The 14,975-nt window shown below is 43.0% G+C and overlaps 1 protein-coding gene across 4 annotated transcripts in view; it reads right to left on the bottom strand.

Moving 5' to 3' along the window:
* Positions 1–14,590, bottom strand: part of LOC121547261 (nuclear distribution protein nudE-like 1-A) — a 39,209-nt gene extending 24,619 nt beyond the window's left edge. For 2 of the 4 annotated variants that reach the window (XM_041858435.2, XM_041858436.2), the window contains exons 1-2: positions 14,097–14,590; positions 729–829 (exon numbers count right to left, since the gene is read on the bottom strand). In XM_041858435.2, coding sequence (XP_041714369.1) covers positions 729–823 — 95 coding nt within the window. In that variant the 5' untranslated portion in view covers positions 824–829; positions 14,097–14,590. The remainder of the gene's footprint in view (positions 1–728; positions 830–14,096) is intronic. The other 2 variants (XM_041858437.2, XM_041858434.2) reach the window with 2 other exon arrangements.
* Positions 14,591–14,975: the final 385 nt, after the last annotated feature.

Here is a 14,975-nt window from a genome sequence, read left to right as displayed (position 1 = left end):
CCAAACCGCGCTTCTTAACACCCGCCCGCTTAACCTGGAAGCCAGCTGCACCAATGTGTCGGAGGAAACACCGTTCAACTGATGATCGACGTCAGCCTGCAGGCGCCCGGCCCGCCACAAGGAGTCGCTAGAGCGCGATGAGCCAAGTAAAGCCCCCCCGGCCAAACCCTCCCCTAACCCGGACGACACTGGGCCAATTGTGCGCCACCCTATGGGACTCCCGGTCACGGCCGGTTGTGACACAGCCTGGGATCGAACCCCGGTCTGTAGTGACGCCTCAAGCACTGCAATGCAGTGCCTTAGACCGCTTCACCACTCGGGAGGCCTTAAGATACTTTTTAATGTGAAAACAGATCTGTCCCTTTGTGGAAGTATAAAGGAGTATTGAAGGACATTCCTAACATGGCCTTACATAAAGAACTTTCGCAGGCTAAACTGGATCTGTCATTCATTACTGCGCTTTAAAAACGAGAGAGTGAGGAGAGCTAGGCAATTTGAGGTCAATGTAACAAGTCTGGCTGGGGAATTTCCTTTCAGAAGTATTCAGAATATTAAAGTACAGGTATATGTAGTGTTGCTCAGTTTCCACGCACACAGTGAAACCATAGGATTCCAACATCATACTGTCATACCTCTGAGTTTCTGGTGAGTTCAAGTAAAAGTTAAGCCTGATGATCTTAGAGATAGCATTAATGTAAAATAAAAGGCATGATTTGTGCATATCTTACTTTTTCTTGTACTTGAGGGAAAGAGCCTTCCAGAAGTCAATCTCCTCGTCTTTCGAGGCGAATTTTGGAATCATATCTGTGTTCATGATATACATTTAGATCTGGAAAATCAACAGAAACCAGTTATATTACACTACTGTACATGGTAAAACAAACAATATATTTATCAGTAGCACTGTTGGGTCGCAAAAGTTGAGTGGGAATACATCATCTTCATGTAGACAAACAACCACCAGAGCAAATATTATACGTTTCCAAAAAGGAATAGGACCAGAGTAGAGTACACGGAGCATCCATCAGTGATACAGGACATTCTTCATTAGAAACACTGACAGAATGACCTGCAGCATCCTGCTCGGTCCTCTCCAATCAATACCTTCGCAACATCCTCTCAAGCTATTTCTGTACAGATGTAGCAGAGTGCCATAAATCAAATCAATTTTTATTTTTCACATGCGCCGAATACAACAGGTGTAGACCTTACAGTGAAATGCTTACTTACAAGCCCTTAATAAACACTTTTAAGAAAGAATCCCCCCCAAAAAAAAAGAAATATACAATATAAAAATAATACAAAATAAAATAATTAAAGAGCAGCAGTAAAAATAACAATATTGAGGCTATACAGTAGGTACCGGTACCTAGTCAATGTGCGGGGGCACCGATTAGTCAAGGTAATATGTACATGTAGGTAGAGTTATTAAAGTGACTATGCATAGATAATAAACAGAGAGTAGCAGCAGCGTAAAAAGGGGGGGCAATGCAAATAGTCTGGGTAGCCATTTGATTAGAAGTCTTATGGCTTGGGGGTAGAAGCTGTTTAGAAGCCTCTTGGACCTAGACTTGGCACTCTGGTACCGCTTGCCGTGCGGTAGCAGAGAGAACAGTCTATGACTAGGGTGGCTGGAGTCTTTGACAATTTTGAGTGCCTTCCTCCGACACCGCCTGGTATAGAGGTCCTGGATGGCAGGAAGCTTGGCCCCAGTGATGTACTGGGCTGTAGGAAATACCCTCTGTAGTGCCTTGCGGTCGGAGGCCGAGCAGTTTCCATACCAGGCAGTAATACAACCAGTCAGGATGCTCTCGATGGTGCAGCTGTAGAACCTTTTGAGGATCTGGGGACCCATGCCAAATGTTTTCAGTCTCCTTAGGGGGAATAGGTTTTGTCGTGCCCTCTTCACGACTGTCTTGGTGTGCTTGGACCATATTAGTTTGTTGGCGATGTGGACACCAAGGAACTTGAAGCTCTCAATCTGCTCCACTACAGCCCCGTCGATGAGAATTGGGGCGTGCTCGGTCCTCTTCTTTTTCCTGTAGTCCACAATCATCTCTTTTGTCTTGATCACCACACGGCCAGGTCTCTGACCTCCTCCCTATAGGCTGTCTCGTCATTGTCGGTGATCAGGCCTACCACTGTTGTGTCGTCGGCAAACTTAATGATGGTGTTGGAGTCGTGCCTGGCCATGCAGTCATGAGTGAACAGGGAGTACAGGAGGGGACTGAGCACGCACCCCTGAGGGGACCCCGTGTTGAGGATCAGCGTGGCGGATGTGTTGTTACCTACCCTTACCACCTGGGGGCGGCCCTTCAGGAAGTCCAGGAACCAGTTGCAGAGGGAGGTGTTTAGTCCCAGGGTCCTTAGCTAAGTGATGAGCTTTGAGGGCACTATGGTGTTGAACACTGAGCTGTAGTCAATGAATAGCATTCTCACATTGGTGTTCCTTTTGTCCAGGTGTGAAATGACAGTGTGGAGCGCAATAGAGATTGCATCATCTGTGGATCTGTTGGGGGCGATATGCAAATTGGAGTGGGTCTAGGGTTTCTAGGATAATGGTGTTGATGTGAGCCATGACCACCCATTCAAAGCACTTCATGGCTATAGACATGAGTGCTACGGGTCGGTAGTCATTTAGGCAGGTTACCTTAGTGTTCTTGGGCACAGGGACTACGGTGGTCTGCTTGAAACATGTTGGTATTACAGACTCAGCCAGGAGAGGTTGAAAATGTCAGTGGAAGACACTTGCCAGTTGGTCAGCGCATGCTCGGAGTACACATCCTGGTAATCCGTCTGGCCCTGCGGCCTTGTGAATGTTGACCTGTTTAAAAGGTCTTACTCACATCGGCTACAGAGAGCGTGATCACACAGTCATCCGGAACATCTGATGCTCTGTTTCAGTGTTACTTGCCTCGAAGCGAGCATAGAAGTAATTTAGCTCGTCTGGTAGGCTCGTGTCACTGGGCAGCTCGTGGCTGTGCTTCCCTTTGTAGTCTGTAATAGTTTGCAAGCCCTGCCACATCCGATGAGTGTCGGTGCCGGTGTAGTACGATTCGATCTTAGTCCTGTATTGACGCTTTGCCTGTTTGATGGTTTGTCGGAGGGCATAGCGGGATTTCTTATAAGCTTCCAGGTTAGAGTCCCGCTCCTTGAAAGCGGCAGCTCTACCCTTTAGCTCAGTGCGGATGTTGTCTGTAATCCATTGATTCTGGTTGGGTTATGTACGTACAGTCACTGTGGGGACGACGTCGTCGATGCACTTATTGCTGAAGCCAGTGACTGATGTGGTGTACTCCTCAATGCCATCGGAAGAATCCCGGAACATTTTCCAGTCTGTGCTAGCAAAACAGTCCTGCAGCTTAGCATCTGCTTCATCTGACCACTTTTTTATTGACCGAGTCACTGGTGCTTCCTGCTTTAGTTTTTGCTTATAAGCAGGAATCAGGAGGATAGAATTATGGTCAGATTTGCCAAATGGAGGGCGAGGGAGAGCTTTGTACACGTCTCTGTGTGTGGAGTAAATGTGGTCTAGAGTTGTTTTCCCTCTGGTTGCACATTTAACATGCTGGTAGAAATGAGGTAAAACGGATTTAAGTTTCCCTGCATTAAAGTCCCCGGCGCTGCCTCTGGATGAGCATTTTCCTCTTTGCTTATGGCAATATACAGATCATTGAGTGAGGTCTTAGTGCCTGCATCGGTTGTGGTGGTAAATAGACAGCTATTAAGAATATAGATGAAAACTCTCTTGGTAGATAGTGTGGTCTACAGCTTATCATGATATACTCTACCTCAGGCGAGCAAAACCTTGAGACTTCCTTAGATATCGTCCACCAGCTGTTGTTTACAAATATACATAGACTGCCACCCCTTGTCTTACCAGAGGCTGCTGTTATTTCCTGCCAATACAGTGTATAACCCGCCAGCTGTATGTTATTAATGTCTTCGTTCAGCCACGACTCGGTGAAACACAAGATAAGTTAATGTCCCGTTGGTAGGATATTCGTGCCTGTAGTTCGTCCACTTTATTATCAAGCGATTGTAAATTGGCCAATAGTATGGATGGCAAAGGCAGATTAGCCACTCGTCGCCGGCCATAGTGTGTGTTTATGCGTAACGGGTGCGTGCCCCCTCTAGCGCGCTCTTCTGTATCGAGTTACAAAACACACAACACACTGGAAGGATCTTCAACTCAGCAATTTCAACTCTTATCCAGTAATAATTTATTATGCACTGTGTGCCAAAGCCACAGCAGGTCACTCTTCTGCAGTTTTCCTGGCTCTTGAACTTCCACCGGACAGTTAGTGTTGGGCTCCCAGGCCTGCAAGCTTTAGCCTATCTAGCTTAGATCTATCCCCTCACAAGACAGACATCAACTTCTTGGCTGTAGCATCAGGTCCCATCAGGATGCAGAAAGCTGCAGATCAATGCTTTTTCTGGGAACTAACCAAAGGGCATGTCTGAGTCCCTTGCCTCAAACAGGGTGGATTATTAAAAGAACTGTATCCATTTCCACCAGCACAGAAAGAAGGGATTTAACAACGCATGTTAGAAAACATGACTTAAAAAGAGATGTGTTAGCATATACATAGAGATCTGCTGTGTCAACTACTGTTGCACTATTAAGTTCCAAATAACTCTAGATTCAATGTAAAAAATAAACATCTAAGTACAATTGAGCACGTCCAATTATGAATAGCTTAATGTTCTGCAGGAACATGGAGAACAACTCATAGCAGCAAGTTCCTTGGAGTGTTATTCTAGGTGGGAAAGTAAATATATGTAAATATATGCAGTCAATAGCGATGATAAAAGTGAAATAGGTAGCGGTATAAAACGAGACATTCTAATTTCCCTGGAGATAAAAAAGTGTGGCCAGGAGTAGGGCTGTGGCGGTCACAAAATTTCGTCAGCCGGTGATTGTCATGCAAATAACTGCCGGTCTCACGGTAATTGACTGTTAATTAACATAAACACATGTAGCATCTCCTGGCTTCCACACATAGCCTACAAGCCACTGATGCAGACCTTTGGAACATCTACATTTTAAAAAGTTGAATAAATCCATGTAATATAGCCTAGACCTTCACAATAAATCCATGATTTATTTTAGACAGGTCTAAAGAAACATGATATGAAGAACAGAATAGCATACTCTGAGTTATCCTTATGTAAGGTCCTGATCTGGCTATGCCATATGGCTGTGGGCTACACTAGTTCATTTAGCAGACAAGTTTGGTTAGAATTCTGTGGCATTATTTTATAATATGAAGAATATAATTGAACAAAGCTGAAAAAAATTGAAAATATATTTTCTCCAAATGATTTGAGGGAGTGCGCACATGCGGTTGAGCGGTTAACAAAGAAATACAGTTGAAGTCGGAAGTTTACATACACCTTAGCCAAATACATTTAAACTCAGTTTTTCACAATTCCTGACATTTAATACTGGTAAAAATTCCCTGTTTTAGGTCAGTTAGGATGACCACTTCATTTTAAGAATGTAAAATGTCAGAATAATAGTAGAGAGAATGATTTATTTCAGCTTTTATTTCTTTCATCACATTCCCAGTGGGTCAGAAGTTTACATACACTCAATTAGGATTTGGTAGCATTGCCTTTAAATTGTTTAACTTGGGTCAAAGGTTTCGGGTAGCCTTCCATGAGTTTCCCACAATACGTTGGGATTAATTTTGACCCATTCCTCCTGACAGAGCTGGTGTAACTGAGTCGGGTTTGTAGGCCTCCTTGCTTGCACACGCTTTTTCAGTTCTGCCCACAAATTGTCTATAGGATTGAGGTCAGGGCTTTGTGATGGCCACTCCAATACCTTGACTTTGTTGTCCTTAAGCCATTTTGCCACAACTTTGGAAGTATGCTTGGGGTCATTGTCCATTTGGAATACCCATTTGCGACCAAGCTTTAAACTTACGCAACAGATCAGAACGTTCAGCTTAAAATGTGATAAACTATTAGGCTATTTCTTAACATTATAAGCGCAGCAATGCGCACATGGCAGTAGGCTTTAAGCGTGAATGTTCCATTAGCGGGAAAACACCATTATAAAAGTGACTGCAAATGCGATTATGCATGTTTTGCTTTTATTATAATGGTGCATTTGTATGGTGAAAATGATCTTCCCCACACTTGAAACTCATGCGCTGCTTATGTATGCCAGTTAGGCTGTACACCCGTTGTAAAGCGGATTAACGTGCTTCATTTTAAGAAGTTATTTGGCCACTTTAGTTGTGATACAAACCTTATCAAAACATATAGGCCTATGGGCTAAGCTACATGAGATGTACAACTAGGATTCAAAAAAGTCGCAAAACATTTTACTTTCTTGCCTTACGCTGGGCATCATTCACAAGTGATAATACAGTGCATTCGGAAAGTATACAGACCCCTTGTCTAATTCCACATTTTGTTACGTTACAGCCTTATTCTAACATTTATTAAATTGTTTTTTTTTTACTCATCAATCTACACACACTACCCTATAATGACAAAGCAAAAACTGTTTTTTAGACATTTCTGCATATGTATTAAAGATAAAAAACTGAAATACCTTATTTACATAAGTATTCAGAACCTTTACTCAGTACTTTGTTGAAGCACCTTTGGCAGCGATTACAGCCTTGAATCTTCATGGGTATGACGCTACAAGCTTGGCACATCTGTATTTAGGGAGTTTCTCCCATTCTTTTCTGCAGATCCTCTCAAGCTCTGTCAGGTTGGATGGTAAGCGTCGCTGCACAGCTATTTTCAGGTCTTTCCAGAGATGTTCGATTCGGTTCAATTCCGGGCTCTTGCTGGGCCACTCAAGGACATTCAGAGACTTGTCCCGAAGCCACTCCTGCGTTGTCTTGGCTGTGTGCTTAGGGTCATTGTCCTGTTGGAAGGTGAACCTTCACCCCAGTCTGAGGTCCTGAGCGCTCTGAAGCAGGTTTTCATCAAGGATCTCTCTGTACTTTGCTCTGTTCATCTTTCCCTCGATCCTGACTCCCAGTCCCTGACACTGAAAAACATCCACACAGCATGATGCTGCCACCAACATGCTTCACCGTAGAGATGGTGCCAGGATTCCTCCAGACGTGACGCTTGACATTCAGGCCAAAGAGTTCAATCTTGGTTTCATCAGACCAGAGAATCCTGTTTCTCATGGTCAGAGTCCTTTAGGTGCCTTTTAGCGGGCAGTCATGTGCCTTTTACTGAGGAGTGGCTTTCGTCTGGCTTCTCTACCATAAAGGCCTGATTGGTGGAGTGCTGCAGAGATGGTTGTCCTTCTGGAAAGTTCTCCCATCTCCACAGAGGAACTCTGGAGCTCTGTCAGGGTGACCATCGGGTTCTCCCTGGCCAAGGCCCTTCTCCCCAGATTGCTCAATTTGGCCGGGTGGCCAGCTCTAGGAAGAGTCTCGACACAATCCTATCTCGGAGCTCTACGGACAATTCCTTTGACCTCATGGCTTGGTTTTTGATCTGACATGCACTGTCAACTGTGGGACCTTATATAGACAGGTGTGTGCCTTTCCAAATCATGTCCAATCAATTGAATTTACGACAGGTGGACTCCAATCAAGTTGTAGCAACATCTCAAGGATGATCAATGGAAACAGGATGCACCTGAGCTCAATTCTGAGTCTAATAGCAAAAGGGTCTGAAGACTTATTTACATAAGGTATGTTTTTTTGTTTTTTTTATACATTTGCAAAAAATCTAAAAACCTGTTTTCACTTTGTCATTATGGGGTATTGTGTGTAGATTGATGAGCAACAGTTGTATTTAATCCAATTTAGAATAAGGCAGTAACGTAACAAAATGTGGAAAAAGGGAAGGGGTCTGAATACTTTCCGAATGCACTGTATATAATTCACAAGTGATAGGCTAATATTGACACCCATCAGACTATTCTTGATTTAATCTTGTCTTTACATATAGTAAATCATGTGTGAAATTTGTTTTGATTTAGAATGGACCATTATCATGCACCCGTCTCGAAACAGGGGCAGGGGGAAAAAATATATGTAATCTATGCACTTAAATAGTGAATGGAGGACGCTTTTCCGTGGTTTATTTTCATGCCAGCCAGGTACGCTATACTCCTGTTGTAAAGATAAGCAATGTGCTTAATATTAGGAAAGTAGAGAAATAAATATAGTAGGCCTAGCCTATAGAAAGCTGATGGGATCCTCTTTTTAATAGAGGCCATCACTTTGTTTTCTTGCGCAATTGCATAGCCTATAGAAATGTTGCGCAACATGAGCTCTCATGTTTTTTTTTCAACAACTCACCGCATATTATGCGAGGGCTTGCAAATTTGACCAATCACTGCAGTATTTCCGCATTAAAACAGTCAAATCATCGCAATACTATCACATAAAACTGACCCATCACCGCAGTCAAAAAACGGCTCGCAATTTCAATCAATCACAGCACATTTACCACATAATATGGATCAATTAAGCCATATGTCAACAAACTAGTGATGGGCACTTGAAATAATTTCACTATTTGAATAATATCATTACATTTTTTCGGATAGTTTACTTTGTTTAAACTTGGACACTTGTTTGCTGGGCAGCCTGCGCAACTCTGGAGAGAGTGCACGCTGCAGCAGGGCAGGGGATGGGCAGGGGCCGGTGGTGTGTGTTGACATGGGAGGGAGAGAGAGAAAAAGTAGCCACTGACTCGCGGTAGTTAGGCAAACTTGTAAATGCCATAGGTTATCTATCATCCCATCTGGCAATGCCTGTCTTTACTGCATCAAAACGATGTAAAGAAGCTAGCTAAGATGGCTAGAAAGCTAGTTAGGTAGGGCAGTTGGGTCTATTTTGCTGGGCTCCCCGTAGCTGTCTACAACAACTCCATTCAGATTATCACGTGCTTTGAAAATAACAGGTGTAGACTAGCAGTGAAATACTTACTTACAGGCCCTTCCCAACAGTGCAGAGAATTTTTTTTTTTTAATGAGTTAGTGCAAAAAGGGTCAATGCAGATAGTTAAATAGTTAACAAATAGATAGCCAGACTATTTGGCAGTCTTATGGCTTGGGGGGGGGTAGAAGCTGTTCAGGGTCCTGTTGGTTCCAGACTTTGTGCATCGGTACCGCTTGCCGTGCGAGAGAACCGTCTATGAGAACAGGCTGGAGTCTGACCATTTTTAGGGCCTTCCACTGACACCGCCTGGTATAGAGGTCGTGGATGGCAGGGAGCTCAGCTTGGCCTCAGTGATGTACTGGGCCGTACGCACAACCCTCTGTAGCGCTTTGCAGTCGGATGCCAAGCAGTTGCCATACCAAGCAGTGATGCAGCCAGTCAAGATGCTCTCAATGGTGCAGCTATAGAACTTATTGAGGATCTGAGAGCCAATGCCAAATCTTTTCAGCCTCCTGAGGGGGAAGAGGCATTGTCATGCCCTTTTCACGACTGTGTTGGTGTGTGTGGATCATGATAATTCCTTAGTGATGTGGACACCGAGGAACTTGAAGCTCTCGACCTGCTCCACTACAGCCCCGTCGATGTGGATTAAACAGACTACCTGTCGTTTGCTCGTTGTAGCCTACTCCTCATTTAGATAACTTAATTCCCATAATATGTATTCCATTTGCATTGATTAGAGATCTGACTGTAGTGCCAACAAAATAAAGCTACACGTGTGAATCCTGTGTAGGCTATACAGCCCTTGAACTCAACTCTGGACCTCGAAGCCAGTTCCACTGCGTTTTTTTCATTGTTCCTTTCTAAATTAAGGACTGATTTAGACCTGGGACACCAGGTGGGTGCAATTCATTATCAGATAGCACAGAAAACCAGCAGGCTCCGGACCTCGTAGTGTAAGAGATGAATACCACGTTATAAAAACGACATTCTAAAGTTTGTTGTTTTATTAAATGGCATATTGCCATTCAAAATGTCAGATTTGCCGCAGCAAAATCAAGCACTTTTCCCCGCAAATATCACAAAAAACTCCCTGAGGGACTGCATATTGCTCCCAAGTCATCATGGGACTTAGGCCTACTAAGTCAAATCTCAGAGTTATGGGTCGATATAACCACTCACGGGAGTAGATCTGTGGGCACTGTAGAATAATATGACAAAAGGCTACAAGTGAATAATGACGGAAATGATTTGGATATAATTTATTTTCCCAGAAACAATTGGCTAGGATCCAAGAGCCACACTGTACTGTAGTAGGTTACATGAACATGTGGAGTCTAGACTGGGATTTTAAATAGGCCTAGATTCTATTGTGGGGCTTTGCTTAACGTCAACAAAAGTCACCACAGAAATTAGGCATCATCAGCAGAGAGGAATTTCTAGCACATTGGCCAGTGTGTTGGCATTGACAATTGATGCAAAATATATACACAGTATACAAAACATGAAGAACACCTGCTCTTTCCATGACATAGACTGACCAGGTGATTCCAGGTGAAAGCTATGATCCCTTATTGATGTCATTTCAAATCAGTGTAGACAGATTTTTAAGCCTTGAGACAATTGAAACATGGATTGTGTGTGTGCCATTCAAAGGATTTAAGCGCCTTTGAAAGGGGTACAACAGTTTCCTGTGTGTATCAAGAATGGTCCACCACCCAAAGGACATCCAGCCAACTTAACAACTGTGGGAAGCATTGGAGTCAACATTCGACACCTTCTAGAGTCCATGCCCCGACCAATTGAGGCTGTTCCGAGGGGAAAAGGGAGGGTGCAACCAATGTTCCCTCTACATTTTTTTTGTCACCGAGACAATTTCAGGTCTGCTGAGTACAAACTTGAATGTTGTGAAAATTCTGTGCCACTTCCGCCGCACGTTTACTGTGAACACTGAGGCTGTACCCGCTTTAAGTTAGTTTTAACAGTGGTCAAGTAGGCTACTATGGCTATTTGATCCTAATGTAGGCCTACTAGAGTGGCCTACCATGAAAAACAATAGAGAAAATGCATCCCATAACGTTTAAACATGGAAATAGCTGTTCTAATGTTCAGCCTACAGTAGCAGCCAATGTGTGGTGTTCAATGTAGGCCTACATTCCATTAGACCTTTGAAAAAAAAATTCAGGGCTTGACCTGTTTATCCACTTGTCCTTCAGACAAGGTGGTGACTGAAAATGTTGCTGTGTTGTTTGATGCAAGAAACCACTTTCGAAAAAAATTAAAACATCATTATTCCCATACCATTATTACAGAGAATCAGGTAAATTATCTTACCCTCTGCCTATTGGCTACTTAGCCTGTCAAAAAAACAAAAAAAACTCTTTACCTGACTAACTTTTCAAACATGTCTAGAAACGCACACATTTTGTGCTCTTGTAGGAAGGACTAAAGATGATCTATAACTGGGCTAATAACTCACTAACTAGCAAAGGATATGAACAAATGTACAAATGTGCACACTTTGCTACATGTAGCTCTCGCATTGATCTCAAAACAAGAGCATCTACTCACGACCGCTCATGCTGTAAAAACAGTCCAGTTCAAAGTGAAGGGCACAGATCCATATATGGCAATGGTCTATTTTAATATACAGTACATTTGGAAAAAATGTCCTCATCAATCTACACACAATACCCCATAATGACAGAGCGAAAACAGGTTTGTAGAACTTTTTGCAATAAAAAAAATAAAAATAAATGTTTCTACAACTTAATTGGTAAAAACTTAACCTGTGGTAAATAGGCCCTCCTGTAGCTCAGTTGGTAGAGCATGGCGCTTGCAAAGCCAGGGTTGTGGGTTCGTTTCCCACGGGGGGTCAGTATGAAAAATGTATGCACTCACTAACTAAGTCGCTCTGGATAAGAGCGTCTGCTAAATGACTCAAATGTAAAATGTAAATGTAAATTCAATTGATTGACATGATTTGGAAAGGCACACACCTGTCTATATAAGGTCCCACAGTTAACAGTGCATGTCAGAGCAAAAACCAAGCCATGAGGTCAAAGGAATTGTCCGTAGAGCTCCGAGACAGGATTGTGTCGAGACACAAATCTGCAGCATTGAAGGTCCCCAAGAACAAAGTGGCCTCCATCATTCTTAAATGGAAGAAGTTTGGAACCACCAAGACTCTTCCTAGAGCTGGCCGCCCGGCCAAACTGAGCAATCAGGGGAGAAGGGCCTTGGTCAGGGAGGGGACCAAGAACCCGACAACCATCTCTGCGGCACTCCGCCAATCAAGCCTTTATGGTAGAGTGGCCAGACGGAAGCCACTCCTCAGTAAAAGGCACATGACAGCCCACTTGGAGTTTGCTAAAGGACACAAACCATGAGAAACAAGATTTTCTGGTCTGATGAAACCAAGATTGAACTCTTTGGCCTGAATGCCAAGTGTCATGTCTGGAGGAAACCTGGCACCATCCCTACAGTGAAACATTGTGGTGGCAGCATCATGCTGTGGGGATGTCTATCAGTGGCAGGGACTGGGAGACTATGCAGGATCGAGGGAAAGATGAACGGAGCAAAATACAGAGAGATCCTTGATGAAAACCTGCTCCAGAGCGCTCAGGACCTCAGACTGAGCCGAAGGTTCACCTTCCAACAGGACAACGACCCTAAGCACAGTCGCTCTGGATAAGAGCGTCTGCTAAATGACTCAAATGTAAATGTACTCAGTGTAGGTCCACGGTGTGTGTGTGAGTCATATTATATGCACAAGGAGTTTGTTAGAGTATCTGGGAGAATAGCCTCGACATAGCAAACGTTGGGTTTTATAGGCGCGAGCTCAGTCAATAATATTTGTGTTCTGTGAGTTTGGCATTTTCCCAATAAATCCATCAGACCCCTTTAGAACATGAGACAAAGCAAATGGCTAAGTGATCTGTGAGAAAGTCACTGTACTACGGACACTTCTCTTGTCATCTCCTGCCCTGGTATGGGATTTATACAGGTGGGCAACCAAGTGCCAGATAGCCTACAACTCAAGAAAAGAGAGAGAGGTAAATAGGGAGAGATGGACAATGCTTCTGTTGTGCAGTACAGTTAGTGGCATTCTGATAAAACCTTGGGAACAAATGTTGCTGACTGACTGACCTCTACTCTGGCATCACCTTACATCGAATATGGTGACAAAACACTTTTGATGGCCACAAAGGACTGAGCCAGACTGAGCCTTGAGAGAGGCAGTAAAACAGTTCAATTTGCTGTACAGAAATCCTACAAGGATGAACAGAATATTGCAGTGGAATTGCCATGTACTCTCCTTACTCCTTACTTTCAAAGTGTTTTTCTGTCTGGAGAGTTGGTGATGAGTGGCAAGAGAGTGGTAGAAAAGAGGGATGTGGACTGAGAGAAGGGAGTTGGAGAGGAGAGAAAGAGGTAACTTAGCTTGTACTTGAAGGCCACTACTCATTATAATATTAAGCCCACATGACAGGAAGACGCATGCAGTGCCTGACACGTTTTCCATTACCACTGAATTATTTAGTGAGAAAAGGAGAAATTCTCCTCTCTGGCAAAAATTATATCACAAAATGTGGTGCAGAATAATAGTAAAGAATAGGCTATATGGTGAATAACGTTATATCACTCAAATATGTTGTAGCTACATGATTGAGTATTTGTATTTCTAACATTCGTTTCAGTGAATGTAATTATTGAGGGTCTTCAGCTTTCAAACCTGGCCCCTGAGCCTCAAGTCAAACTAAAGCGATTATAAACTGGATCTTACTGAAGGTAACGGGTTAGCTAGCTACATCATGATCTCATTCTTGCATCATCATCTCTAGCTAACAGGAATACTTAACGTGAAGAACATCTGCTGCCAGGAAAATCACTGACATGATAAGCACATTTCAAGGCCATCTGGCATGTGGAAAAATAATACTTCACAAATCTATCTATAGAAAATAAAGTATAGCATTGTCATTTAGTTTGCTGTCATTAGTTACAAGATAGTTCGACAAAATTAACTGTCAAAACCAAACTGTCAGCTGTCAAACATGCCCGGTCTCGAGTCGCTAGCCACACCGGGTGACGCTTGGCTAACGTTAACTAGCTACTGGTAGCTACCCCATCAATTCGAAGGAATTATATTTTCTTGCATTTTGCGATAATAAAGACAACGATACATTGTGTCAAAATCCAACACAATTTCATACATACATATTGCGACGAACTTGAACATTTCCAGTCGGTGTCTTGCCCCTTTCGATGGTTTTTAGTCCATCGTCCTCTCGATGGTTCGCAGTGACATGCAGTTCGCTAACGATTCGTTCTTTTTAAACGACTCTTTTACCTGACTCGAGAGTCATGATTCGTTTTTCTGAGTGACTCGTTCATATTAGTCGGTTGTTTGACCTAACTGTTAAACGCTGGCAGCAATGAGTCAGTCCTACAGCAGGATTAATAAACGCTCCTCTGTCTGTCGTATGCGCGCAGGGAAATAGATCATGAGCATAGAGAAGAAAAATAGCAGTTTAGAACTGCTTTTTACAATGTTGCAAGAACGATTGCAATTAATTGATTATTATGATGAACTCAGCTTCGTAGAACCAAAACATACACCGCATCTCCTCAACAAACTCGAACTCGAGTAAAACGTGAAAGCACGTTCAAGCATGACAACACCTCATCTGATTGGTCGGAAGAAAAAGCCCTATCCACCAGAGCTCGGGTTTTTCTTTGCTGCTTGCAGATTATTTTTTTACAACTGCATAATTTTTGGCACAGGTTAGTCGCAAAATGTGTGCCAACATTTTGAGCGCACAGATTCGATATCGGCAAATGTAGTTTTGATTCACAGAAGAACATTCACCAGTTGCAAGTTTACTAAATTAGTTCTGAAATGTAGTTACATGCTTGCAAATCTTATTGAATTTATTCACATATCAATTTACATGTTTGCAAGTGTTGTTGTATTTATTCACACATCACATTATGCGCTTCCAAGTGTTGCGTTTATTCTCGAAATAAGTTACATGTTTGCAAATATTTTTTGCAACTACAAAACTCAGTCTACAGGTGCAACTCATACTTTACATA

Source organism: Coregonus clupeaformis, chromosome 31 (assembly GCF_020615455.1).
Source record: "Coregonus clupeaformis isolate EN_2021a chromosome 31, ASM2061545v1, whole genome shotgun sequence".
In the NCBI taxonomy this organism is placed as follows: Eukaryota; Metazoa; Chordata; class Actinopteri; order Salmoniformes; family Salmonidae; genus Coregonus; species Coregonus clupeaformis.
This window is presented reverse-complemented; position numbering and strand designations above follow the sequence as displayed.